The 25,584-nt window shown below is 44.6% G+C and overlaps 1 protein-coding gene across 1 annotated transcript in view; it reads left to right on the top strand.

Moving 5' to 3' along the window:
* DDX60 (DExD/H-box helicase 60) overlaps window positions 1-25,584 on the top strand; it is a 444,355-nt gene that overhangs the window by 123,703 nt on the left and 295,068 nt on the right. Inside the window, 1 exon segment of the mRNA XM_029604155.1 lies at window positions 12,452-12,601. Within this exon segment, the coding sequence (XP_029460015.1) occupies window positions 12,452-12,601 (150 nt within the window).

The raw sequence follows: 25,584 nt of genomic DNA, 5'->3' as shown, positions 1-25,584 counted from the left end.
TTCTAAAAATCACCTAAACCCACAAACTTAAGAAGACCAACATTCACAACATATGGGGGCGGATTTTCAGAGCCCTGCTCGCGTAAATCCGCCCAAAACTGGGCGGATTTACGCGAGCAGGGCCGTGCGCGCCGGGAAGCCTATTTTACATAGGCCTCCCGGCGCGCGCAGAGCCCCGGGACTCGCGTAAGTCCCGGGGTTCTCTGAGGGGGGCGTGTCGGGGGCGTGTCGGGGGGCGGGCCCGGTCGTCGCGGCGTTTCGGGGGCGTGTCGGCAGTGTTTTGGGGGCGGGTACGGGGGCGTGGCTACGGCCCGGGGCGGTCAGGGGGCGTGGCCGCGCCCTCCGTACCCGCCCCCAGGTCGCGGCCCGGCGCGCAGGAGGCCCGCTGGCGCGCGGGGATTTACGCCTCCCTCTGGGAGGCGTAAATCCCCCGACAAAGGTAAGGGGGGGGTTTAGACAGGGCCAGGCGGGTGGGTTAGGTAGGGGAAGGGAGGGGAAGGTGAGGGGAGGGCAAAGGAAAGTTCCCTCCGAGGCCGCTCCGATTTCGGAGCGGCCTTGGAGGGAAGGGGGGTAGGCTGCGCGGCTCGGCGCGCGCCGGCTATACGTAATTGATAGCCTTGCGCGCGCCGATCCAGGATTTTAGCAGATACGCGCGGCTCCGCGCGTATCTACTAAAATCCAGCGTACTTTTGTTTGCGCCTGGAGCGCAAACAAAAGTAGGCTATTCGCGCGCCTTTTAAAATCCACCCCTAAGACGTCATATAAACCTTCCCACAATAAATGTCATCCTGTGGTCATTGAGTGGTACTGCACACTCAATGGTTAAAACATTTCAGATGAACTTTAACCAAATGAGAATCCCAGGATATCCCCCACCCAAAACATCTTGTATAACTAGAATGGAAAAAAGAACACAAATTTGGGGATATCCCCATAAAGAAATTATGTAGTACCATCAAATTGCTTGTTATAACATTGACTCCCTCTCTTTTCCTTCCCGTTCCAAGAACTTAAATATACAATATTTTAAAATATACTTCTTTTTATTTTGTATTAATCCTGTTTAAAAATAATTCCTGTATATAAATAGGTTTCAGTGTATTCTGCTTTATTAAATTAAAAGATCACCTAGTTCCTTTCTTCAGCTTTTAAGTCAGTTTGCTTTTACAGTTTTGGAATAATACATTTTTAATTTTTTGGGGTTTTTTTTGCACTTTCAGTAAGGCAAAAAAAATCCAGGAGAAAAATTCTGCAAACAGAAACATATGCAAAACATATCATTGTTGCGTCCGTCATCTTCAATGGCTTCGCCCCACTTGCTTCACCTCATTCTCGGCTCCTCCCGCTCACCTGGGAAAGATGGCTACTGCCACATCTACAAGCCGACCTCTCTGGTATCCCCAGTACGGCTATGGTGCAGCCTTACACCATTGTTCCTCCCAGGACCTACTAGGGAACTCACGCGCGTGCGCAACCCACGTCTTTGTACGACTCATGGCGCGAACCTTGAGGGCATTCCCTCATCCTGACGTCACGCCATCCGGGTATATTACCTTCATTCATTTGCTAGCTTACCGAGTTAGCAAGAAATCAAATCCGTTCCTGTCTACGCTACTCTGCTGCTTCCCTGCTGCTGCAGGAAGCTCTCTCTCTGCCCGTCGGGGAAACTATTTAATTATTTATTTATTTTAAGCATTTTATATACCGAGATACATTGAGAACATCATCTCGGTTTACAGATAATTCAACATAGCAAAAAGCTTCACAGGGAACGGTTGTCAACAGAATTAACAAGGAACAGGACAGGGGTGGGGTGAACTGGGTGAAAAGGGCAACATGTGCAAATATATACAAGAGATTTACAAATATATACAATAAATTAACAATAGATTACTACTTGGGTACCTGCTCCTTGGGGTCCCTCTGCTTTCTTTCAGATGTCTTATAGGGATCAGGTACTCGCTTCTCGAGGGCCTGCTCTCCCTGCCTCGGTGCCTATACCATCTACTACCTTAATGGTAGAATCGCATACCAACAGCCTACATCTAGTGAGTAACTTAACTCCAGTCTATTCTCGCCCACGGTATCACCTCACTGGGAGTATTGCTGCGGAACCTCCTGATGTCATCAAGGAAAGAAGGGTTCCCTCTGCCGAGGACCCTGAGATTACAGTTACAGGACTGCCTCACTACTGCCACCTCTGGTGGCTATCTTCAAGCTGTCTAAATAAAGATATTCCTGTGTTTTGTGTATACGAGTCTAGCTCAGTGCTGTGGCTCCTCACGGGGCTCCTCCCCATGGGTGTGGTCACCTCCACAGCACCCAAGGATCCACGAAACACCCGTGACCATAACAGATTGCTAACTCCATGGATCCAGCTCAGCTCACTGCATTGCAAGACATTCCAGGCCTGGCTCAGCAGATCTCCGAACAGCAGACTGTGCTAGAAGGACTGACCGCTGACCTTCCACCTCAAGTAAAGAAACTAAACCGTCTGAGGTGACGGTCAAGACTATAGTTCCTCTAGCAGCCCCCACCCGCTTCTCGGGAGAAGTCTGGAGATGCAGAGACTTCATTAACCAGTGCTGCATGCACTTTGCATTACAACCTGGCTACTTTCCCACAGCTTATGCCAAGACTACCTACATTCTGTCGTTTCTCGATGGGCGAGCATTGTCTTTTGCCTCTTCACTGTGGGAGAGCGAGGTTCCAATCCTTGCAGTCATCTGACTTCAAAAGAGAGAAAAACGCGGAAGAAAATGGGGCTGTGTATGTACTGTGGACAAGCTGGTCATACTGTCCAAACTTGCCTTATATGTCTGGGAAATTGGCAGACCTAAGTCCTGCGGGAGGACTCTTCTTAGGTCTCACCACTCCTTCTCATCCACTCTTTCTTCCTATATCCTTAATCTGCGGACCTTTAGGGTATCAGACTCTTGCCCTTGTGGACTCCGGGGCAGGAGGCAATTTCATTTTACATCGATTAGTAGAACATCTATGAATTCCCACTTCCACCATGAAGCCTCCACTACTTCCTTCATCCATCCATGGAGAGCATTTACCAGGTGAGGTAACACAACACACCGAACCAGTGTGTCTTCGGACCGGCGCCCTCCATTCGGAGACCATGTCCTTCTTTGTTTTAGAGAAGGCCATGCACCCCATAGTACTGGGATTACCTTAGCTACAGCTGCATATGCCCCAATTCAATTGGACTACACTAGAACTGTCAAAATGGGGTCCTGACTGTCATAACAAATGCCTGATGGAGGTTGCCACCTCAATATGCATCTTTCCAAGATGTCTTTTCAAAAGACGCTGCAGATGTACTTCCGCCTCACAGACCGTATGACTGCGCCATTAATCTGAAGCCTAATAAGGAACCACCCAAGGGTAGAGTGTATCCTCTGTCCGTGGCCGAAAATAAAGCCATGACCGAATATATCCAGGAGAATCTCCAAAAAGGCTTCATACGACCATCCAAGTCTCCTGCTGGCGCAGGCTTTTTCTTTGTGGGAAAAAAGGATGGTATACTTCACCCATGTATAGATTACAGGGGCCTCAACGAAATAACAATAAAGGACCGCTACCCCCTGCGTCTGATTTCAGAGCTCTTCGACAGACTACAAGGAGCTTAAATCTTTTCCAAACTGGATTTGAAGGGAGCCTACAATCTACTTCGCATTCAAGCTGGCGATGAGTGGAAGATGGCCTTCAACTCTTGGGACGGCCACTTTGAATATCTAGTGATGCCCTTCGGTCTGTGCAACACCCCGGCTGTCTTTCAGAATTTAATGAACGACATTTTCCGGGACCTCCTCTATAAGTGTGTTATACCACTCATCAGGAGGATGTAAAGAGAGTATTATAGAGACACTGAGAGAACCATCTCTATGCCACACTATCCAAATGTGAACTTCACAGAGTCAGTGCCTTTCCTAGGCTACATCGTTTTGAAACATGGCTTCCAAATGGACCCACAGAAGCTGGAGAGTATCAGGAAATGGGTGCAACCCACCGGATTAAAAGCTCTCAAACGCTTCTTAGGGTTCAACAACTATTCCAGGACCTTCATCAAGAATTACTCTTCACTTACAGTACCGCTTACAGTTATGATGAAGAAAGGTGCCAATGTTGCTAATTGGTCTCCAGTGGCAATAGCTGCATTTCAGAAGCTAAAGGATGCCTTTTCCAGCAAGCCATGCCTTCGACACCCAGATCCCTCCAAGCCTTTCATCATGGAGGTTGATGCCTCAGTTTTGGAGTAGGGGCTGTATTAAGTCAGGCTGGTGATTCTAAAGTTCCACATCCTTGCTCATTCTTCTCCCTTCACTTCTCTCCAGCAGAGAAAAATTATGGAATAGGAGATAAGGAACTTCTTGCAATAAAAATGGCATTCGAGGAATGGCGCCCTTAGCTTGAGGGTGTGCAACATCAAGTAACGGTCTTCACAGACCATAAGAATTTGGAGTACCTCTGCCATGCACAGCGTTTGAATCATAGACAAGCGAGATGTTTGCTCTTTTTTAATAGATTCAATTTTGTACTCAAGTATCGCCCTGGAGACAAGAATATCAGAGCTGACGCTCTATCTCGCTCATTCCTCTCCGAGGACATACCTGAAGAACCGCAACACATAATTGACCCTGAGAAGTTCATCTTGGCAGCTACCCATGTAGTGCCTGCAGGAAAGACTATTGTACCCAAGAACCTCAGAAAGAAATTACTGGCCTGGGTCCACGATTCTAAACTTTCAGGACATCCTGGTCAGCATAGGACCCTGTCTAAACTGCAGACCTATTACTGGTGGCCTACAATGAAGGAAGACACCTTTGCCTACGTCGCTTCTTGCGCAAACTGCACTAAACAGAAGACACCGCCAGGACATCCATGGGGTTTACTCCAGCCCTTGCCAGTGCCAGAAGAACCATGGACACATATTGCCACTGACTTTGTGGTTGATCTAAAATCTTCAGGAGGGAACAACACCCTTTGGGTAACTGTAGATTGGTTCTCAAAGATGGCATATTTTGTGGCTCTCCCAGGCTTACCCACCGCCATGGAGCTTGCCAAGCTATTCATTCAGCACATCTTTTGTCTGCATGGCATGCCTAAGCACATAGTCCCCGATTGTAGAGTCCAATTCACGGCTAACTTTTGGAAGGCACTTTGCAGGAAATTTGATATTTCTCTCGATTTCACCTCTGCCTACCATCTACAATCCAATGGGCAAACAGAGAGGATGAACAGGACTCTCAAACAGTTCATTTGTGCCTACGTGAACACCCACCAGAATGATTGGAGTGAACTGCTACCTTCGGCAGAATTTGCCATAAATTCTCATCCAGCAACATCCACTGGATCAACACCATTTGAAGTGGTCGATGGACGACTACCAGTACCACCACTGCCACTTCCGTAATCAGTGTCGTCCCCGGCAGCTCAATCAACTGCCAATGATATCCATCAACTGTGGACTCAGACAAAGGAGATGCTTACCAAAGCAGGACTTTGAGCTAAGAAGTGATATGATGCCCATCACTGCAAGGTTCCTGACTTCAAGCCTGGTGATAAGGTCTGGCTTTCTACAAAGCACCTAAGACTGAAACCTCCTTCAGCTCGTTTTGCTCCGCGCTTCATTGGACCATTTCCCATTCTCCAACGACTGGGCAATCTCACCTACAGTCTGAAGCTACCATCTACTTTAAAGATACACAGTGCATTCCATGTCTCACTATTGAAACCATTGATCCTTAGTGAGTTCTCCAACAAAGCACCTGATACTACACCAGTAGATACAGAAGAAGACATCGAATACTAAGTAGATGCAGTTCTTGATAGGCAGAGTATGGCCCTGAGGAAAATACTTGGACACCAATGTTTAATATCCTGGATAAAGAGATGCTATGGGGATTCCATCATCAGCATCCTCAAAACCAAGACCTGGTAGGAAACAGCGTGGACGCCCTTTGAAGGGGGGTTTTGTTGCATCTGTCAGTCATCGACGGCTTCGCCCCGCTTGCCTCACCTCATTCTCGGCTCCTCCCGCTCACCTGGGAAAGATGGCTACCACCGAGTCTACAAGCCGACCTCTCTGGCGTCCCCAGAACGGCTATGGTGCAGCCTTCCACCATTGTTCCTCCCAGGACCTACTAGGGTGCACGCTCACGTGCAACCCACGTCTTTGTACGACCCTTGGCGTGAACTTTGAGGGCGTTCCCTCATCCTGACATCATGCCATCTGGGTATATTACCTTCATTCATTTGCTTTATTTTGGGTTATTTGTGTAACCCCACCTCGGTGTGCCTCTCCTGCATGGGTGGGAACACAAACTTATTTATTACTCTTCAGGGTTGGAACCTCTACCTGGCTAGCTGTTCTGTCTCCCTCACTTCCTCTGGTGTAGATTTGTTGGACTGGGAGAAGTAAGGAGACCTTTCAGATCCTGATGTGACGGGGTGGATTCTTTACACATTTACTTTTGTTTGCAGTTAATCCCCTGGGGAGGATGTCTGTCCTTTATGTGGGTGCAGTGAGTGCAAAATAAATACTCTGGAGTCATTTGAGTAGTGTCCAAAATAAAAGTCTTTACTGGTAATATTGCTGATGAATGCCCAAAACTCAAACAGCAACATCACAAAATGATCTTCTCAAATCCTTTACAATCTCTTTCCTCTATCTGTGCAGGACTCACTAATATTGGGAACCAGGAAAACTCTCACTGTCTTGGATTAATTAAGTGGAACTCCCAGATGGGCAGAGTCTTTTAAGTAGGGCAAAACCCCTTCCAAAACCGATAACTTGCAAATATATGGCACAGAGAGCAAATTCTCCCTTCTCTCCCCAGGGTGGTGATCACTGGATGGGTGTTCCCAATGATGGTGTTTCCTTTACTCATGTTTAGGAGATCTTCTGGATCTTCTCTTATTTTACACAGTCTCTTTAGTACTCTCTCTCAGGATCCTTGATGGTAAGGAATCCTCTTAGAAACAAGATGTTCTCTTGCTTCAAACAGGAAGGAAGGGGATGTCAAACTTCCTCCTGGATCTTCTAGCAAAAAGTATTCTTTTCCCCAAAAGGAACAAAATCAAAATAGAAGAGTCCCTTCCTCACAGCAGATCGCCACCACTTCAGGAGTATATCTTCCCTATTCCTGGGATGCCTATGTCTTGGCTCTGCTCTGATAGGTAGCTCTAAGTGAATGAGACTTTTATAAGGAGTCCCCTTTATAGGTTACTCTTTCTACTTAGAACCTCATGTCACATTATTTTGAGCTCAGTTAATTATTTTATGAGATCAGAACCAACTCAATAACTCAGTTAGAGATATAGGGGTAGATTTTACAAATCTACGCGCGCGTACTTTTGTTTGCGTACCAGGCGTGAACAAAAGTACGCGGGATTTTATAAGATACACGCGTAGCCGTGCGTATCTTATAAAATCCGGGGTCGGCGCGCACAAGGGGTGCACATTTGTGCACCTTGCGCGCGCTGCCCATTCCCTCCAAGGCCGCTCCGAAATCGGAGCGGCCTCGGAGAGAACTTTCCATTCACCCCCCTGCACCTTCCCCTCCCTTCCCCTACCTAACCCACCACCCCGTCCCTATCTAAACCCCCTCCCTACCTTTATCTTAAAAGTTACTACTGCCTCCAGGCAGTAGTAAGTTACACGCGCCGGCGCAGCAGGCCCCGACACAGGCCGCTGTGTCGGGGCACTCGGCCACGCCCCCGGACCACCCACATGCCCCCGAACATGCCCCTGATCCTAAACCACGCCCCCGGCCACGCCCCTGACCGCCCCTTTTTGCGAGCCCCGGGACTTACGCGCGTCCCGGGGCTTGTGCGCGCCGCCGAGCCTATGCAAAATAGGCTCGGCGCGCGCAGGGGGGATTTAAAAGGGTTACGCGCGTACCTTATGCATGTAACCCTTTAAAAATCTGGCCCATATTCTTTAAAAAGAATATGATTTTTATTTTATATGAGGAAAATATTAAATAATATAATTATTTATTACCAGTTAAACTATTATTTTTATTTATCACTATGTTAAATTGTCATCCATTTATACTGTTCCATATGTTCTACGGTTCCATGTAAAGCTCCACTCTCTGTTGAGCAGTTCTTTGTTTTATGTAAACCGGAGTGATTTGTAGTCCCTACAAGAACTTCGGTATATAAAAATTAAAAATAAATAAAATAAATAAATAAAATATATCATTGATCAAGACATGTCATAGATACAGAAATATTAAAAAGATAAAAGATGGTTTCTTACCATATATGAATTAATTTTGCTAGGGTTTTGGGCATACCATAATTTCAATAGTATAGCAGCCTCGAGTTCTTATACTTCATTGTATATATACTCTTGCTTGTTGACAATTCATGGATTATGGACTCATGGTCCAAAAATTTAAGTACTGCTTTTATTTTAATATAGGTTAAGTCATATTATCTCAGAGACATATGGTCTCATGTATTTTTCTTATTAAAAATTAAATAATTTCCAATATTCAGTGCATATAAGTCAGGTTACATGGCCAGGAGGATTTAGCTATAAAAATTAATTAACCTCAGATATATGAATATAATTTCATAATAGTTTGCATTATATATGCTTAGTCTAGCTAACAGAATGCTTTGTTTTGCTTTACTATTATTCTACTAATTAAATATATAATTAGAAGCATTTAATCTCTATTTTATTAGCAGAAAAGCTTCTGATTTCATATTTCTAGCCTCAATGCATAAGTAAAGAAACTTTATAATGCTATTGGTATTTAGCATTTAAACTTCTAATGATTAGATGTATAAATTCTGTTTGCAGTAAGCATTTGTCTGTAAAAAGTAAAAGCTTCAATTTTTTTATCTGGACTCTGGTGCCAATGATGACCTAAGCTCTGGGAGCTCTATCAAGCTAGATTCCACTACTGCTGAAGATCTTCTACTATCTTATTAAACTTTGGGTATCTTCCTGGTATGACAACTGCAAGTGGTCAGAAAAGAAATAAAAAATACTCAGTACAAGTCATATTTAATGTTTTTAAACATTACAGGAGTTCAGAGGTCATTGTTTTCATCTTTCTGTTTCTTAGAGGTTCAGGGGACCTAAACATTGTTACAAGGGGCACATCCCATTTCACTTATACACAGGGTTCCCCAATCCCAGTGGCCAGGAAAAGTCTAGGTGTTCAGTGAGGCTCCTAATAAAAATTTCAAAAATCTCTTAAAGTAGACCCATAGGGAAAACTCCAGCAGACAGGTTGTGTACTGGAAGAGAATACCCTCCTGACCCTAGTCAGGCCCTTCAGGCTGGGCTAGCCCTCTTGCTGATTGGGCCTGTAAAAACAACAAAAGTTAAACTTCTCTACACCTCTGCACTCTCTGATAACTTAAAGGGACTGCCTCCCGAGCTCAATTTAGAGAGCTCCTACATAGACGTTTTAGGGGGACAGCCATTCCAGACTCCACAAAAGGTGGAACTGTATTTGAATTGCACCTCCTACTACTATAGCCTATTCTCTTACTCTCTAGAAAAAGGGCTTACCCTGGTTTTAGTGGTGAGACTGGTGTCCCTGACACATTTGCATTGTTTGTTTTATTTTAATACAATGTTGGGCGGATTTTAAAAGCCCTGCTCGCGTAAATCCGCCCGGATTTATGCAAGCAGGGCCCTCGTGCGCCGGCGTGCCTATTTTGCATAGGCCGCCGGCGCGCACAGAGCCCCGGGACGCGCATAAGTCTCGGGGTTTTTTGAAGGGGGCATGTCGGGGGCGGGGCCGAGTGACGCGGCGGGACCGGGGGCGGGACCGGGGGCGTGGCGCCGGTCCGGGGATGTGGTACAGGCCTCCGGACCAGCCCCCGGGTTGGAAGACGGCATGCCAGCAGTCCGCTGGCGCGCGTAGATTTACGTCTGCTTCTCGCAGGCGTAAATCTAGGGATAAAGGTAAGGGGGGGTTTAGATAGGGCCGGGGGGGTGGGTTAGGTAGGGGAAGGGAGGGGAAGGGGAGGGGAGGGCGAAAGAAAGTTCCCTCCGAGGCTGCTCCGATTTCAGAGCGGCTCGGAGGGAACGGAGGCAGGCTGTGCGGCTCGGCGCGCACAGGCTGCCCAAAATGGGCACCTTGCGCGCGCCGATCCAGGATTTTAGAGGATACGCACGGCTATGCGTGTATCTTATAAAATCCAGCGTACTTTTGTTTGCACCTGCTGCGCAAACAAAAGTACGCGATCGCGCTTTTTTAAAAAATCTACCCCTGTGCGAGTTATGTAAATTGTTTAGCATAGTGTACCAACATAGGTAGTATAATAGACATTTCAAATAAATAAATAAATAGATAAATAAATAAATTGATTAATTAGATTCAGCCCCTCTAGGTTTGGCGACGGTTTGGATTTTTGCAAGGCCTTAGCAGTAAGGCATGAGTCTGGGATCTTGTATGCTTCTCCTGTCTGGGTAGTAGCACGTCAAAGAGGAAGAAAAAAAAAACAATATCCTACAAGCAGCCATGCTTCTACGATTATCAGCTGGGATATATCCTTCTACTGTGGACAGGATTAACTGGGTAGACTAGAGGTCCATATGCTCTTGTTCTGTCATCATCTACTATTTTAGTATGCTAATATATCTAACTGAATTCCTGTTTACACATTTTAATGTACATTGTGTATAATGCACAGGTGATAATATTGCTAGCAACATTTTAAATAATTTGGCAGTGTTAATTTTTAATTTGGCAACTTATTTAAATATACAAATGCCATGTTAATTAGCACATTACTTTTTACTGTGGCATTTAAAAAGTCGTTATATTTACTTTGATCATGTTGCAGAGGTAAGTTTCAATACACCTTTAAAGTTTCTGGGTTGCTGGGTTGACACATTGGCATTTAACTAGTAAGAGAAGACAATGTTCTGAGCCTCCCTCTCTGCAGTCACAACCCATCAACCATCCCCCTCCCTGAAGTGTCCAGTCCCCCAATGTCATAAATTTTCTTATTCAGTAACGTCTGTCAGCCTTCCATTTATTCTGAAATTTCCCCACTCCCATAGTGTCTGATTCCATTCCAACCACTTTTCCTCCAACACCACAGAAGTAACAAGAAGAGGACAGAAGCTTTCCTCACTCCGCATGCTCTACTATTTTCATCAGAATGTTAGCCACATGTTGCCAGGGGATGAGGGGGAAGGAGAGGGAAATTAGACACTTTGGAAGGGGTGTATTGTAAAGGAGAACAGAAATCCCCCACATTGGTACCATCCCCCTTTTCCCCATGCTGGGTCTCCCTGCTGTCCTTTCTTGCCAAGCCTATCTTGTCTGTCAATTAACATGGACTGCAGGGGACCACACAGATTGCTTCCATGTTAAAAGGACTACATATAGCTTAACATGGCAGCATTTTCCATGTAATTAATTTAGTAAATACCATGTTAAATAATGGGTTAATATGGGCGTTAGAATGGGAAGGTAACACGGTTCCTACTTATTTTCATGCACTTTGTTACATAGGGCCTTATTTTCCAAACGGATCGCACATGATAAGGGACACTTCGCATGCGAAACATCCCTTATTGCGTGCGATACCAAAATGGGGGCGGAGTCGGCCCCGGAAGAGGAGGAGTCAGGGCGTCACTGGGGCCGACTCCGCGAAGACGCCGCGGATGACGAAAAGGTAAGGCCCTTTTCGCGTCCGAGTTCGCGCCCAATAGCTACACCTCCTATGGTGGCGCTATTGGGTGCAAAACCGGCAGCGATCGCACCGCGATGGTGCGATCGCTGCTGGCTAGTGCAGGCCCGCCCCCCGTTTCGGCCCCTGCCCCTCATTCCCTAAAGTATCGCAGGCCTGCAATACTTTAGAAAATGAGGCCCATAGACCCCTAAGTAGACTAGCATATTAATTTAGTAGAACACGTTTGACAATCTTATTTATAAACTAATATTACTAGATTTAGGGGATAATTTTTAAATGAATGTCTGCATATACACAGTGTTTATGTGCAGAGGTGGCTTTTTATAAAATTTCCAGCTTGATATTTGGGTAACCGTACACGCATATGTTTGAGCATAAGTTTACCTGGACTGAGTGGAAGGGTTCCTAGGGTCGAAGTAATAGAGGGGGGTTTGGATTTAAGTGTATATTATATAAAATTCACCAGCATTTGTGTCACTTTTCAGGAAAACCTTATGGGCACCAAATAGCAGATATAGCTTGTGTGGGACAATTTTGGTAGGATAATTTTCCAAGCAGACTTATGCACTAAGTCCTCTTTGATAATTAGCGTAAATTACCCATATTTTTGCCAACTTCCTTTTCTACACTGTTTGAAAACTTCTTCCCTAATAATGGAGAAAAACAATGAATTATGCAAAACCTGTAAATATGCTGGAGGATATCTAGTAATAGTATATCATTCCATTTCAATATATAACATGCCATATTTATTTACCCATAGCGAGAACTTCTTGATGCCGTCGACAATAATGAATCTGCAGTAATTGTTGCCCCCACTTCATCAGGGAAAACCTATGCATCTTATTACTGCATGGAGAAAGTCCTGAAAGAGAGCAATGATGGCATAGTTGTGTATGTCGCTCCAACAAAGGTATGACTTGTATAACTATATTGTGTAACATAAACACCTAAATTTTCCATTTGAGGATACCTGTAAAACAGAAGCCCTAGTTATGTTCACCAAGACTTGTTCATAATAATCATGCAGGTTAAACCAGTCTTCAGCTAGATAAGGTAACACAGTCAATTATATTAATATAATTTAATGCAATGTTGTTTTTCTGTTTATTACCTCTGTAACCCCCTTTTAGTGGATTGGCTGTATCCTAAGGGGCCATAAAAAAAAATTATCAATTTTGGGGTTAAATCCATGAGTCACTCTTCCCAAATTTTCTTGTACCAGGGAGTGGATTTTTGTCTCATGGGGTGAAGGATATCCTTCAAGGCCCAGGGCTGGGGTGGAATCCCTTCGGTGTGTGTTGCTATGACTCTTCAGGACATAACTGTTGCGGTCTCCACCGCTTCCCCTCTGTCTGCTGTGCTTGGTGCTCACCTCCAATGGGGGGAACGCCGCTCCCGCGGCTCTGCTAGGCCTTCAGGGCGTCCGCCATTGCCAGAACATCTCGCTGCTGACACGCACGCACGCAAGGACGCGCATTATGGACGCACGGCCGCCGGAAGTCTGGCCCCGCCTGGGTTAATGACGCCACGCCCCAAGCCTGATTTAACCAGCGTTCGCCTGCCTTCTCATTGCCTTGCAACGAGGGTCGCTACTGTTGGTAGTTCTTAGTTGCGCTTCTTCTGTTCTGCATTCCGGTTGACCTCAGCTTGTTCCTGACTCCGTTTCTGCCTGCCGCCCGCCATTGACCTCAGCTTGTTCCTGACTCCGCTTCTGCCTGCCGCCCGCCATTGACCTCAGCTTGTTCCTGACTCCGCTTCTGCCTGCCGCCTGCCATTGATCTCAGCTTGTTCCTGACTCCGCTTCTGCCTGCCGCCCGCCATTGACCTCAGCTTGTTCCTGACTCTGCTTCTGCCTGCCGCCTGCCATTGACCTCAGCTTGTGCCCGACTCCGCTCCTGCTTGCCGCCAGCCTCCGACCTTTGCCTGTTCCTGAGACTGCTTCTACTGGCTGCCAGCCTGACTTGGGTTCGTCTCCGTTCCTACTCACCACCCGTTCCAGCTCTATTGCACGCTACAGACTCCAGTCCTGCCTTCAACTGGTCACAGTCCACTATACGCTACAGACTCTGTTCCTGTTATCTATCTGCTCCGCTCCACGGCATACTACAGACCCCGGGCCTGCTCGCAGACTGCTTCTTTTCAGCAAGCTAGAGACTCTATCTGACCGCCCCGCTCTCGCCGGGCCTTCCTGCTCCCTGTTTACTGGACTCTGTGGTTTACTCCTTGCCCAGGCCTTCTTTCTATAGAGACTGTTACTGTGCTCCTAAGTCCCAAGGTTCTAGGACCCTACGGGCTCCTCCTGGGGGGTTCCTGGTTCCCGGGTGAAGACCTTTGCCTGTGGCTCCGCCTCCCGACCTACTCTGCCTTCAGGGTAGTTCGGCTCAAGGGTTCACACCAGGACTGCAGCTTCCCAGACTGCAACAATAACAGGCTGAACTCATTGGATGGGTGTTCAAAATAAAGTTTTCTGTGATTGATTGCCAAAGAAGTAAGATGGGTAAATAAGGCAGTGTCCAATTATATCCAGGTTCTTTAGCCACATGAGATTATAGATATAATGTGCCTCTATTTTTGTGGTTTCAAATAAGCCCAATATGTACAAGAAATGAATATACATAAAACCATATAATCTTGCTCATACTATAGAGCTAAACAATTAAAAAATAGACTATGTGAATATTTTTATAACATCTCAAAGTGACCATCATACACCTCGGGTTGTTAATCATACGTGACTATAACTCACCCAGAATAAGACTTAAAGGTTTATAATCATCGATCACTTATTTGAGATGTATATTTAATTTTTGCTTATTTTTGTGTTTTTGTTAATTTTGTTTTTTTTTTTTTTATATTTCTTTATTATAATTTTCATATAATTATAAAACAAACTTTCATTCATTTCCAAATTACAACATTTGAAATATTAATACATTTCTTCACAATTCAGCAATTTTACCACAAAAAGAACTTAGCTAAAAGCAATCATATGTTGAATTGTAATCAAAATTAGTAATTTTTCATCAGGAGCATTTAATACTACATCTGAGAGTCATTGTAAAGGAATATAAAAGGAGAAATAAACCAATAATATTTACCAAAATAGGTACTTTCCACAGTTTTATATTTTTTGCCTGTCTCCTAGGTTACCACTGGGGAAGAGGTGATTGGTTCTCTAGCGACAATGAATTGGGTCAGTTGTTCCACAAGATTGAAACAAAAAAATTCATTGCCTCTTCTAATCAAACATCTACATGGATATTTCAATAGAAATGAAAAACCCAGTGCTAAACTCTGGGTTTTAGTGAAAGGAATTCTCTACGTTTACTACGGGTAGCTGGTGCCAAATCAGGAAATATTTTATATCCTGTCCCATAAAAGAGACTGGAAATTTTTGAAAATAATGTCTCATTAATTTGGAGATATCTCCAGTGGTAACAAATGAAACAATTAGGGTATTCCTGTCTAGAACTTGTAAAGTTGAATCCTCCAAAAAACCAGTTAGGTTTTCTGGAATAGTTACTATTGGATCTGTAGATCTCTTTTTAACAAAGAAACATGTATTAATAGAAGGAATATCATCTTCTGCAAATCCAAGTATCTCAGACAGGAATCTCTTTAACGAAATAAAAACCGTTTCACCTAGAATTTTAGGAAAATTAATAATCCTGACATTTAGATGTCTTACGTTATTTTCTAAATATTCTAAAGGTTTAGTACAGGTAAGATAATCAGTTACCAGCTTATTATTCACAGATTGTACCATTTCTACATTTTTCTCAATTATATTAACCCTAGTAGAAAGTCCAATAACTTGATTTTGCATAGTGGACACTTGTTGTTGCAGGTTAGAAGCTACATTATCAAGTTTCCCTTCCAACCTATTCACTGTAGCATTTAAACCGCTCACCAGGTCCCAGATGGCACCCAGTGTAACTGTCTCTGGCCTTGTTGTTGGTAGGCTTATTTCCACGGGGATATCAGTTGGAGGAGGTCGTTGTTGTGGACCTGCTTCGGACACAGAGGGATCCCCTATTTCTAGAGGAACTTCCTCATTTCCTTTTACCCCAGATATCGCAGCGGAGGTTTCTCCCTCAGATAAAATCTTTTGCTCCACTTCTTCCGTGGGCAAAGATTCAGTTCCTCCACTCGTACCACGTTGGAAAGGAGACGGACGGTAAACAGGACTAAGAGAAGCCTCTTCCTGGGGGGTCACTTGTTCTCCTACCAAGTGGCCTCCAAAGGAATCCTCAGCATTTTCTTTTTTAAACTGGGTCATATAGCGATCTATCTCTAATTGCAATAGGGGAGGTAGGGGTTCTGAGGGGAACACCCTCACCTTCCCTTTTCTCTTAGCGGGCATTTACAGTTCGAATATTATAGGGGATAGAAGCTTTATTTAGTACCTGTTATCCAATGACCTCAGTTGGAGACACAGACGTAAGGTTTCCCCTTGATCCGACGTAATCCGGACTAAGCCGGACAAAGCCGTGCGCACCCCTTAGGTGCGCACGGCTTTGGTGACGCGCCGGCGGCGATGATGCGCCGCTGTCGCTGCGTTTTTGTGGCTCACGGCTCCCGGCTCCTCCCACTGGCAGCAGCAAGGGTGGGTTGTTGGTCCGGTCCCGGAAGGGGACCTAGCAGCTGGTCTCCGGCTCCTCCTGAACGCCGCCGCTGCGTTTTTGTGGCTCACGGCTCCCGGCTCCTCCCACTGGCAGCAGCAAGGGCGGGTTGTTGGTCCGGTCCCGGAAGGGGACCTAGCAGCTGGTCTCCGGCCTTGTTAATTTTGTTAATCAACAGTCGCTTAACTTCGAGGTGCTGTATTATCTGTAGCATGTAGCTGCATATTTTCAGGTTAGAAGGGAGAAGGGTCACTGGACCCAGCAGTCCTCATGCCAGGCCAGCTTTCCACAGAGCCACAGCTCTACCATAAAAGGGCTAAAGATCCATATTGTATAGTATTTAAAATATTGACTTGTAATGGTATTTACTGAATAAATCAGCCAAGGTCTTACAATGTTCAGTTTGGTTTATTAGATTTCACTGTTGTCCCGGACCTTAAACTTTCCCCATTGAAGTATTATCTTCCTGAAAGACTGGCTAAAATATTTGGGGGCAGATTTTCAAAGGGTTATGCGCATAACCCCCGAAAAGCTGCCCCTTCCACCCCCTGTGTACGCCGAGCCTATCTTGCATAGGCTCGGCGGCGTGCACAAACCCCGGGATGCGCGTAAGTCCCGGGGCTTTCCTGGGGGGGGGGGCATGGTGGGGGCGTGTCACGCCTGGCACGTCATCGGGGGGGGCGTCCCGGGGGTGGGGTGGTGGGCGTAGTTCTGGCCCAGGGGCGTTCCGGGGGCATGGCCGCAGCCTCCGAACCAGCCCCTGGACTGGAACATGGCGTGCCGGCAGCCGGCCGGCACGTGCAAGTTACATCTGCCTGGAATGGCTGTGATGCTGCCTCCCGACATTGTTCCTCCCAGGACCTACTAGGGAGCGCGTGCGTGCACAACCCACGTCTAAGTACCACCCTTGGCGAAACCTCGAGGGCATTCCCTCATCCTGACGTTACGCCATCCGGGTATATCTACACCATTCATTTGCTAGCTCAAACGAGTTAGTAAGGACTCAAATCCGTTCCAGTCTACGCTACTCTGCCGCTTCCCTGCTGTCGCAGGAAGCTCTCACCTTGCCCTTCGGGGTTACTAACTATTTGGGTACTCGCTCCTCGGGGGCCCTCTGCTTTCCTTCCAGGTTCCTTTCAGGGATCAGGTACTCACTCCTCGAGGGCCTGCTCTCCCTGCCTCAGTGCCTGAATCATCATCTGCATACTGGTGGAATTGCATACCATCTATCTATAGCTAGTGAGTACGTTAACTGCAGTCTTCTCTCACCCACAGTATTTCCTCGCTGGAGTATTGCTGCGGAACCTCCTGACATCATCCAGGAGAGAAGGGCTCCCTCTGCCGAGGTCCCTGAGAAGATACTACCAGACTGCCTCACTAATGCGACCTCTGGTGGCTCTCTTCCAAGTTGTATAATAAAAGATGTAATTTCTGTGTTTGTGTATTGAGTTCAGCCCAGTGCTGTGGCTCCTCACGGGGCTCCTCCCTGTGGGTGGGGTAATCTCCACAGCACCCAAGGATCCACCAAATACACGTTACCATAACAGATTGCTAACTCCATGGATCTGGCTCGGCTCACTGCGCTACAGGCTATTCCAGGCCTAACCCAGCGGATCACTGAACAGCAGACTGCGCTGGAAGGTCTGACTGCTGCATTCAACTTATTACACACACAGATGAACTTGCCTTCCACCTCAGGTATAGAATCTAAACCGTCTGAGGTGACAGACAAGACTTCAGTGCCTTTAGCAGCACCCACCCGCTTCTCGGGAGAAGTCTGGAGATGCTGAGACTTCATTAATCAGTGCTGCATGCACTTCGCATTACAACCTGGCTACTTTCCCACAGCCTATGCCAAGACTACCTATATCCTGTCGTATCTAGATGGACGAGCATTGTCTTGGGCCTCTTCATTGTGGGAGTGTGAGGATCCGATCCTTCATGACATTGAAGTATTCCTTGACTTGTTTAAGTCAGTTTTCAATGACCCTGCTCGGTATACCCTTGCAGGATCTTCTTTGGTTCACCTGAAGCAAGGGAACAAATCACTGGTTGATTTTGCCATTGAATTTAAGACAATTGCATCTGAATTATCCTGGGACCCGAGATGCCTGACGACCCTGTTCTTTGAAGGACTGAACCCTCATCTGAAAGACAATCTTCCTGCATGTGAGATGCCTGAGACCTTGGCTGAACTAGTGAAATTGGCAACAAGAATCGACCGCCGACTTCGCGACAAGACTCAGGAGGCCAAGACTTCCAGGAGACCTTTCTTAAATGAGAGTTGAGTTAAGTTCACTACCAGGCCTGCACCTGCGGTCCCAGCAGCAAGTGAAGAAGATCCGTTGCAACTAGGTCACAGTCAACTGACTTCCAAAGAGAGAAGAACATGGAAGAAATTAGGGCTGTGTATGTACTGTGGACAAGCAGGCCATGCTGTCCAGACTTGCCCTATATGTCCAGGAAACTGCCAGACCTAAGTCCTGCGGGAAGACTCTTCTTAGGTCTTAGAACTAAGAACATAAGAACATAAGAAATTGCCATGCTGGGTCAGACCAAGGGTCCATCAAGCCCAGCATCCTGTTTCCAACAGAGGCCATAACCAGGTCACAAGAACCTGGCAATTACCCAAACACTAAGAAGATCCCATGCTACTGATGCAATCAATAGCAGTGGCTATTCCCTAAGTAAAATTGATTAATAGCCATTAATGGACTTCTCCTCAAAGAACTTATCCAAACCTTTTTTGAACTCAGCTACACTAACTGCACTAATCACATCCTCTGGCAACAAATTCCAGAGCTTTATTGTGCATTGAGTGAAAAAGAATTTTCTCCGATTAGTCTTAAATGTGCTACTTGCTAACTTCATTGAATGTCCCCTAGTCCCTCTATTATTCGAAAGTGAAAATAACCGAGTCACATCTATTCGTTCAAGACCTCTCATGATCTTAAAGACCTCTATCATATCCCCCCTCAGCCATCTCTTCTCCAAGCTGAACAGCCCTAACCTCTTCAGCCTTTCCTCATAGGGAAGCTGTTCCATCCCCTTTATCATTTTGGTTGCCCTTCTCTGTACCTTCTCCATCGCAACTATATCTTTTTTGAGATGCGGCGACCAGAATTGTACACAGTATTCAAGGTGTGGTCTCACCATGGAGCGATATAGAGGCATTATGACATTTTCCGTTCTATTAACCATTCCCTTCCTAATAATTCCTAACTTCTATTTGCTTTTTTGACTGCTGCAGCACACTGAGCCAACGATTTTAAAGTATTATCCACTATGATGCCTAGATCTTTTTCCTGGGTGGTAGCTCCTAATATGGAACCTAACATCGTGTAACTACAGCAAGGGTTATTTTTCCCTATATGCAACACCTTGCACTTGCCCACATTAAATTTCATCTGCCATTTGGATGCCCAATCTTCAAGTCTTACAAGGTCCTCCTGTAATGTATCACAGTCTGCTTGTGATTTAACTACTCTGAATAATTTTGTATCATCCGCAAATTTGATAACCTCACTAGTCGTATTCCTTTCCAGATCATTTATATATATATTGAAAAGCACCGGTCCAAATACAGATCCCTGAGGCACTCCACTGTTTACCCTTTTCCACTGAGAAAATTGACCATTTAATCCTACTCTCTGTTTCCTGTCTTTTAACCAGCTTGTAATCTACGAAAGGACATCGCCTCCTTTCCCATGACTTTTTAGTTTTCGTAGAAGCTTCTCATGAGGGACTTTGTCAAACGCCTTCTGAAAATCCACATGTTTATTAACCCCTTCAAAAAAATGAAGCAGATTTGTTAGGCAAGACTTCCCTTGGGTAAATCCATGTTGACTATGTTCCATTAAATCATGTCTTTCTATATGCTCTACGATTTTGATCTTGAGAATAGTTTCCACTATTTTTCCCGGCACTGAAATCAGGCTCACTGGTCTATAGTTACCCGGATCGCCCCTGGAGCCTTTTTTAAATATTAGGGTTACATTGGCCACCCTCCAATCTTCAGGTACAATGGATGATTTTAATGATAGGTTAAAAATTTTAACTAAGAGATCACAAATTTCATTTTTTAGTTCCTTCAGAACCCTAGGATGCATACCATCTGGTCCAGGTGATTTGCTACTCTTTAGTTTGTCAATCTGGCCTACTACATCTTCCAGGTTCACAGTGATTTCGTTCAGTTCGTCTGACTTATCACCCCTGAAAACCATCTCCGGAACTGGTATCTCCCCAACATCCTAATTAGTAAACACTGAGGCAAAGAATTCATTTAATCTTTCTGCAATGGCCTTATCTTCCCTAAGAGCCCCTTTAACCCCTCTGCCATCTAATGGTCCAACCTACTCTTTCACAGGTTTCTTGCTTTGGATATATTTTAAAAAGTTTTTATTAATGAGTTTTTGCCTCTATGGCCAATTTCATTTCAAATTCTCTCTTCGCCTGTCTTATCAATGTTTTACACTTAGCTTGACAATGCTTATGTTTTATCCTATTTTCTTCAGATGGATCCTTTTTCCAATTTTTGAAGGATTTTTTTTGGCTAAAATAGCCTCTTTCACCTCACCTTTTAACCATGACGGTAATCGTTTTGCCTTCCTTTCACCTTTCTTAATGCGTGGAATACATATGGACTGCACCTCTAGGATTGTATTTTTAAACAACGTCCATGCCTGTTGAACACTTTTAACCTTTGCAACTGCACCTTTCAGTTTTTTTCCAACTATTTTCCTCATTTTATCAAAGTTTCCCTTTTGAAAATTTAGTGTTAGAGCTGCAGATTTACTTATTGTCCCCCTTCCAGTTATTAGTTTAAATTTGATCATGTTATGATCACTGTTGCCAAGTGGCCCCACCACCGTTACTTCTCTCACCAAATCTTGCATTCCACTAAGAATTAAATCTAAAATAGCTCCCTCTCTTGTTGGTTCCTGAACCAATTGCTCCATGAAGCAATCATTTATTACATCCAGGAACTTTATGTCTCTAGCAAGTCCTGATGTTACATTTACCCAGTCAATATTGGGGTAATTGAAATCTACTACTCACACAAGGGAGTCGGCGGTTAACCACAACATATAATCTATCACAGGAAATGTGGAACCCAAAAACAAATTCAAAAATTGGCCTAAGAAGGTGTCAGCAAGCCTTGACGTTATGTGTCACTCTCAAGCAGACACTAACCGGTCTTATCTATCATTCACCTTCATCATTTATTTATTTTATTTATTTATTTCTTTTGTATACCGACATTCGATCGAGATATCACATCGGTTTCCAAATAACAGGTTGAATAGGGCGGGATCTGCCCTATTTTACATTTAACAAGATAACAATTAAACTATTGCAGTAAAAACATTGTAACGTATGAATACAAAAGAATGTGAGTATAAATTTGTAGCATATATCCTATATACAATATATACAGTATGACTTGGTTAGGATTAGATCTGGTGTCAGAGGCTATGGGGGTTTGGGGGGGAAAAGGAGGGGGTGGTTGTGAGGGGGGGTGTTATGCGGTAGTGCATGTTAGGAGTCATGTGGGAAGATTTTCAAGAACATGCATTTGAGGAGTTTGGGAATCCGGAGGGAAGGCTTTCAAGAACAGCCATGTTTTTAGCTGTTTTTTAAAGACTTGTGGTGAGGGTTCGTTTCTGAGATGTGTGGGGAGGGATAATTTTAATGCAACAAACTTTTTTTCTTTTTTTCTTTTTTTCAATTAATTAAAAATGTCCTCCATTCTTGAAACACAAATGACTCTTTCAAATAGCATTAATAAGAAAAGCCCTACACGGGCCGGTGTTTCGCTGGGTAAGCTTCCTCAGGGGCATATAGAAACACTTCAGTTGTAGAGCCACATTTCTAAACAGAGAATAAGTAAAGAAGAATTGCACATCAAATAAAATAAGAGGTGAAATCAATACTTATCTCATGACACCACGGCTACCATTTCAGACGGGACCAGACGTCTCAACCATCTTGGAAGGAAGAAAATGGAGGAACCCGAACCGAGGCTAGCGTTCCTATAAATGATGTCAACCATCAATCATGAATTTGAAACATCTGTCAGATGATCGTGATTTTGATGACGTCAGCCATCAATCATGAATCAGTGTTGAGCAATCTATCAATAATCATGATTTAGAAAACAACCTAAAATTCAACCTAAAAAAACATGTAAGTCCAGCTCAGTATTTAATCCTGATGGGTGAACAGTTTTTAAACGATAAATCCACCGCTGTTCAGATTGCAACAACATACGTTCCCGATTGCCTCCCCGCCAGTGTGCAGGAATGTGTTCAATGGCACAGAATCGTAAATCATCAAAAGTGTGTCCCATCTCTATGCAGTGGGAAACTAAAGGTTCATTGGCTCTGGCAGTTCTAATATTGCTGCGATGTTCTATCATCCTCGTCTTCAATAGGCGTTTTGTTTTGCCAATATAGATGAGGGAACAAGGACATTGTATTAAGTATATCACCATAATAGATGCACAAGTGGTATGGTGTCGCAAAAATATTTTATAACCAGAGGGTACAGTAATTTGATCTGAAATTATCATAGAGGACGGGCAAACGGAGCAAGTATTGCAAGGCTTGTGAGAACCTGATGACCTATGTGATGTATATGACATCAGAGAGCTGTCCGATTTCACCAGAAAATTTTTTAAATTCATGGCACGAGAAAAAGTAATTCGTGGGGGAGCATGAAAGATCGCATTAGTTTGTAACACATGCCAATTTTGTAGTATCGATTGACGAATTTTAAAGGCAACAGAAGAATATGGTAGAATACATGTATGGCGTGAAGATTCTTCATTAGATCGCGGAAGAAAGAGCCACTCGCGATGTGAGTATTTTGCACGTAAGTAAGCTCTTCGGATACTGGAGCGCGGATATCCTCTAGCTGAGAAGCGTTCACACAAAAGTTTCGATTGTACTTCGAAGTCAGACATAGTGGTACAAATCCTTCTCAGACGGATAAATTGACTCACGGGTAAATTCTGTTTAAAATTTCTCGGGTGTGCACTGGAGTAATGTAGATAGGTGTTCGAACTGACTGATTTTCGAAAAAGTGATGTAACGAATTTTCCATCAACAATGGTGATCCGTATATCGAGAAACGTTATGGAGGTAGTCTCAATGGTGGCAGTGAATTTTAGATGACAATTTAAGGTTTAAAAACTGTTCACCCATCAGGATTAAATACTGAGCTGGACTTACATGTTTTTTTAGGTTGAATTTTAGGTTGTTTTCTAAATCATGATTATTGATAGATTGCTCAACACTGATTCATGATTGATGGCTGACGTCATCAAAATCACGATCATCTGACAGATGTTTCAAATTCATGATTGATGGTTGACATCATTTATAGGAACGCTAGCCTCGGTTCGGGTTCCTCCATTTTCTTCCTTCCAAGATGGTTGAGACGTCTGGTCCCGTCTGAAATGGTAGCCGTGGTGTCATGAGATAAGTATTGATTTCACCTCTTATTTTATTTGATGTGCAATTCTTCTTTACTTATTCTCTGTTTAGAAATGTGGCTCTACAACTGAAGTGTTTCTATATGCCCCTGAGGAAGCTTACCCAGCGAAACACCGGCCCGTGTAGGGCTTTTCTTATTAATGCTATTTGAAAGAGTCATTTGTGTTTCAAGAATGGAGGACATTTTTAATTAATTGAAAAAAAGAAAAAAAGAAAAAAAGTTTGTTGCATTAAAATTATGATGAAGGTGAATGATAGATAAGACCGGTTAGTGTCTGCTTGAGAGTGACACATAACGTCAAGGCTTGCTGACACCTTCTTAGGCCAATTTTTGAATTTGTTTTTGGGTTCCACATTTCCTGTGATAGGTAATTGAAATCTCCCATTATTATTGCACTGCCAAATTGGTTTTCTTCCCTGATTTCTCTTAGCATTTCATCATCTGTCTGACCATTTTGTCCAGGTGGATGGTAGTATACTCCTATCACTATACTCTTACCCAACACACATGGGATTTCTACCCATATAGATTCTCCTCTGCTGTCTCTTCCTGTATCCTTGATCTGCGGCCCCTTAGAGTATCAAACTCTTGCCCTAGTGGACTCTGGGGCCGAGGCAACTTTATTTTACATTGATTAGTGGAGCATCTATGAATTCCCACTTCCACTATGAAGCCTCCACTACTTCTTTCATCCATCCATGGAGAGCCCTTACCGGGTGAAGTAACACTACACACAGAACCTGTGAATCTTAGACCATCTCCTTCATATTAGAGAAGGCCATGCACCCTATAGTACTGGGATTACCTTGGCTGCAGCAGCATATGCCTCAGTTCAGCTGGACTATGCTTGAACTGTCAAAATGGGATCCAGACTATCATGTCAAATGTATGAAGGAGGTAGTTCCGTTACCCTGCATGCCTACCACCCCAGTGATGCCGGGGTTGCCGCCTCAATATGCATCTTACCAAGATGTGTTTTCAAAAGAAGCAGCAGATGTACTACCACCTCACAGGCCGTATGACTGCGCCATCAACCTGAAGCCTAATTTGGAGCCACCCAAGGGTAGGGTGTATGGCCGAGAACAAGGCCATGTCCGAGTATATCCAGGAGAATCTCCAAAAGGGCTTACAGCTATGACTGCCTGCTGGCGCAGGCTTTTTATTTGTGGGCAAAAAGGACGGTACCTTACGCCCATGTATAGATTACAGGGGTTTCAATGAGATAACAATTAAGGACCGCTACCCTCTGCCTCTGATTTCGGAGTTATTCGACAGGCTACAAAGTGCTCAAATATTTTCCAAACTGGATTTGAAAGGAGCCTACAATTTACTTCGCATCTGAAATCTGCCGCTTTCCTCTTGCCGCGGGAAGCTCTCACCTTGCCCTTCAGGGTTACTGACTATTTGGGTACCTGCTCCTCGGGGGCCCTCTGCTTTCCTTCCAGGTTCCTTTCAGGGATCAGGTACTCGCTCATCGAGGGCTTGCTCTCCCTGCCTCGGTGCCTGAATCATCATCTACATACTGGTGGAATCGCATACCATCTATCTACAGCTAGTGAGTATGTTAACTGCAGTCTTCTCTCACCCACAGTATTTCCTCACTGGAGTGTTGCTGTGGAACCTCCTGACATCATCCAGGAGAGAAGAGCCCCCTCTGCTGAGGTCCCTGAGATGATACTACCAGACTGCCTCACAACTGCCACCTCTGGTGGCTCTCTTCCAAGCTGTATAATAAAAGATTTAACTTCTGTGTTTGTGTATCGAGTTCAGCCCA

Source organism: Rhinatrema bivittatum, chromosome 1 (genome assembly GCF_901001135.1).
Source record: "Rhinatrema bivittatum chromosome 1, aRhiBiv1.1, whole genome shotgun sequence".
Taxonomy (NCBI): Eukaryota; Metazoa; Chordata; class Amphibia; order Gymnophiona; family Rhinatrematidae; genus Rhinatrema; species Rhinatrema bivittatum.
Note: the sequence above shows the minus strand (reverse complement) of the source record. Positions and strands in the feature narration are given on the sequence as shown.